This window comes from Mizuhopecten yessoensis, unplaced genomic scaffold (assembly GCF_002113885.1).
Source record: "Mizuhopecten yessoensis strain PY_sf001 unplaced genomic scaffold, ASM211388v2 hete_36123516, whole genome shotgun sequence".
Classification (NCBI taxonomy): Eukaryota; Metazoa; Mollusca; class Bivalvia; order Pectinida; family Pectinidae; genus Mizuhopecten; species Mizuhopecten yessoensis.
Genome location: NW_018484312.1, coordinates 1 through 3,085, shown reverse-complemented (window position 1 = coordinate 3,085; position 3,085 = coordinate 1). Strand labels below are relative to the sequence as shown.

Here is a 3,085-nt window from a genome sequence, read left to right as displayed (position 1 = left end):
TTAAACTTTACCTTGGTAACCAGTGCCCCTGCTGAAAATTTACCTTGGTAACCTATACCCTTTGCTGGAGCTTCTCTGTCTGTGCAGGTTTGTCCCCTCAAACTCACTATCTGGCACTAACACCTCAGCATTTTCTGGACAGAAAGAATTCTATATTTATACAAGAAAATTCTGTTGAAATTAAAACATAGCTTCAAACTGTAAAAGGAATGCTCCATTTACATCAGCATTCATTATATGTATTTTCAAATCGTAACATATTCAGACCTCAATATTCAAAATTATTATTTATTTCACTTGTCCTTAAAAAATATGCCATTACAAAATAGAATCTGTTACTTTAGTACGTGGTAATTAAAAAATGAAAATTATATTACTATAAAAATTTTGAATTGTCATTACTCATTAGGCCTTTGCATTAAGGCAAGATAAAAAATTTGTCCATTTCTAAAAAATCTTTTGATGCACTCATAAAAAGCAGTTGACTAAGAAGTAATTATTTTATAACAGTTGTGCTTTCTTCAAGAAAGCTATGAAGTTGAAAAAGTAATGCCTGTATTATCCTTACTTATATTATTTTTGTAAAAATAAGAATAACTGTGTACTCAAAATGTCACCTAATTTTCGTTCATCTTCAGAAAGGTCCCCAATCAGACCCAACCGCCTAGTCTTGCTTGGCTGTATGTTATTATTGGACTGCAAGTCCATCTGAAACTGAAAAGAAAGATAAATATGTACTATATTGTATACAATTACTGTAGCAGAGAACTTTTCAATGCATTTATATAGAAAATTGTTTAAGCCCAAGCACACTTAAGTATGAACCCATTTTGATTGGGCAGGTTTGGTTTTGGTTTGTTTTTTTACGTCCTATTAACAACTATGGTCAATTAAGAATGTGCCAGGTTTTTGTGGTGGAAGAATGTCAGAGTTCTCAGAAAAAATCACTGACCTACGGCCAGTGCCTGGCGACTGCCTCACAGAGGCCTCGAACCTGGGCCCGAGTGGTGGAGGGCAAGTGGTAGCAGAATGTTTGACGCCTTAATCACCTGGTCACCCCTGACCCATTTTGATGACTGGTACACCTACAAATTACATCAGTATTTGACTTAGACATTACCATTGGAAGTTGTAGAGCAGGCCAATTTTCCTGTATTTCGTCAGCCTGTTCTTGAGAATCAAGGACAATAAATTTAGATGTGCCTGTCTGACTCTGTTGTGTCTGATTGATGCTCCATTCATCATCCATATTTAATTTCTTTTCATGCTTATGGCTTTTCACTGTCCTGAATTAATCTGTAAACAACAAAAAATGAACAGTTTTTAGTTACATATGCATGAATCTATCTATCTATCAACACATTAATACCAAAAAATTGCAATTGCCCATACTTCGACAACATGACACTTTTACAGCAAATTGAATAGCAAGAATATTTCTCGGGAACAAGATGCATGTTATTATTTCTTAATGATTGTCCTCTGTTCATCAAAATTAAGTCACAGATTCAGATAGATACCAGCAAGACCCCTAAATGAGTACCTGAAAGATGAGAGACAAAGCCATGCAATCTATCAGAGCTAAAAATTGTAAGGACTGTTAGTAAATAACAGTTGATATACATGTGTGCAACAACAACAGATGATTTCAAGCAATACCATATATGAGATAGAAAAGTACATGGATTTTTTTTTTGTACAGACAGTATAAATAATAGACTGTTTAAAGTTTAGGGCGACTGGATTAGGTCAATTTCAACCAACCAGGTAGCTCAATTGGTTACAGCATCTGTCTAGAGTTAATTGGAGGTCCAGGGTTCAAATCTCAGTCTGACCTTTGCATTTAATTTGTCCTAGTTTCCTGCTAGACAGGTTGAATCTCTTGTCTGACAGCATATATGTTGTCCTGCAAAGAAGTGTCCATGATTCAAGATAGATTTGTCCTTGAATCAATCAATATTGTCTAAGAAATGCAATGCTTACTCTCATCCGCTGTTAAATAAACAGTGTCCAGGCGATATTATACAGACGACTGATGCTAAATGCGTGTCCCCGGCTCTTGTAATCCTTAACTATTGTCAACAGTCACTACCTCAATTCTGTTGTAACCCATACTATCCGCTTCCCTTTATGTAATATGATGTGCATAAGGTTGCCACATATATTGATTGAGTAAGCTTCATTTTTAGAAACTTACTGATTTTGCACATTCTAAAATTCCCGCGTTAGAGTTTATGCGAACTACGCACTGTGCTCTTCAGCAAATTTGGTGCGGCCTTTTCTTTAACGCCACATTAGATACTATATATGTGAACTGTTACTGTTATTCAATTCCCTAAAATCGTAATCGTTTAAATTACCGTCGTGTTTCCTAGCTGGAAATGCATGCCAATGTTTGTGTTTACACTTTCGACCCACTGTCAGTCCTTGAACAGGAAGTCACGTTGGGAACGTAGGAAAACGAGACCTCCTCAGTTGTCCTTTCTTCCGGTAGTAGCCATACTGATCGGCACCGATCAGCATGAAGGTGAAAAATATTTAATTATCCATTTGTTACAGCAATGTATTGAAAAAATAAAGTCATATATATTGACATGAATGTTAGTTCTAAATATCCCATGCAACAATTGGATGATATAATGCCTGATATTACCTAGATTGGTTGGATTTTCCTTCACATGTATAAACAATTTTACGCCAGTCTATGGGATCGGAGAATGAATGTTGTAAATAAAGTTATGTGGTACTATTATACTTATTTTGCATATGGTATATAAAAGTTAGCATCCATATCACATATCTCGTTTAGGTTTGTGATGTCTGCTATGGAGGAATATATGATGGACATGTCGGGCCATGGGTATTTCTGCGATACCATACCTTTCGGAAATTCTGCAGTGGCAGATCACACGTTCTTGTTTACAGTTTTATTTAGAAGATGACGACAGTCTTTAATTTAATCTGACAACCAATCTCCACAACGCCCTGTGGTCGGATCTAAGATTTGTTAATGGTAGAGCTCCAAACATCAACACCTTTTCCATTTTAGGTGTAGGACTTGAGTGTGTGTTGGGGGGGGGGGGGC

The 3,085-nt window shown here is 36.3% G+C and overlaps 1 protein-coding gene across 1 annotated transcript; it reads right to left on the bottom strand.

The window, feature by feature from the left end:
* Window positions 1–43: 43 nt before the first annotated feature.
* LOC110444440 lies at window positions 44–2,217 on the bottom strand (the record flags this gene model as incomplete). Its single annotated transcript, XM_021488818.1, has 4 exons — window positions 1,984–2,217; window positions 1,121–1,296; window positions 618–714; window positions 44–134 (listed from the first exon to the last, which is right to left on the bottom strand). Coding segments are annotated over exons 2-4 (317 nt in total), but the record flags the coding sequence as incomplete, so codon positions are not given.
* Between the last annotated feature and the right edge of the window lie 868 nt (window positions 2,218–3,085).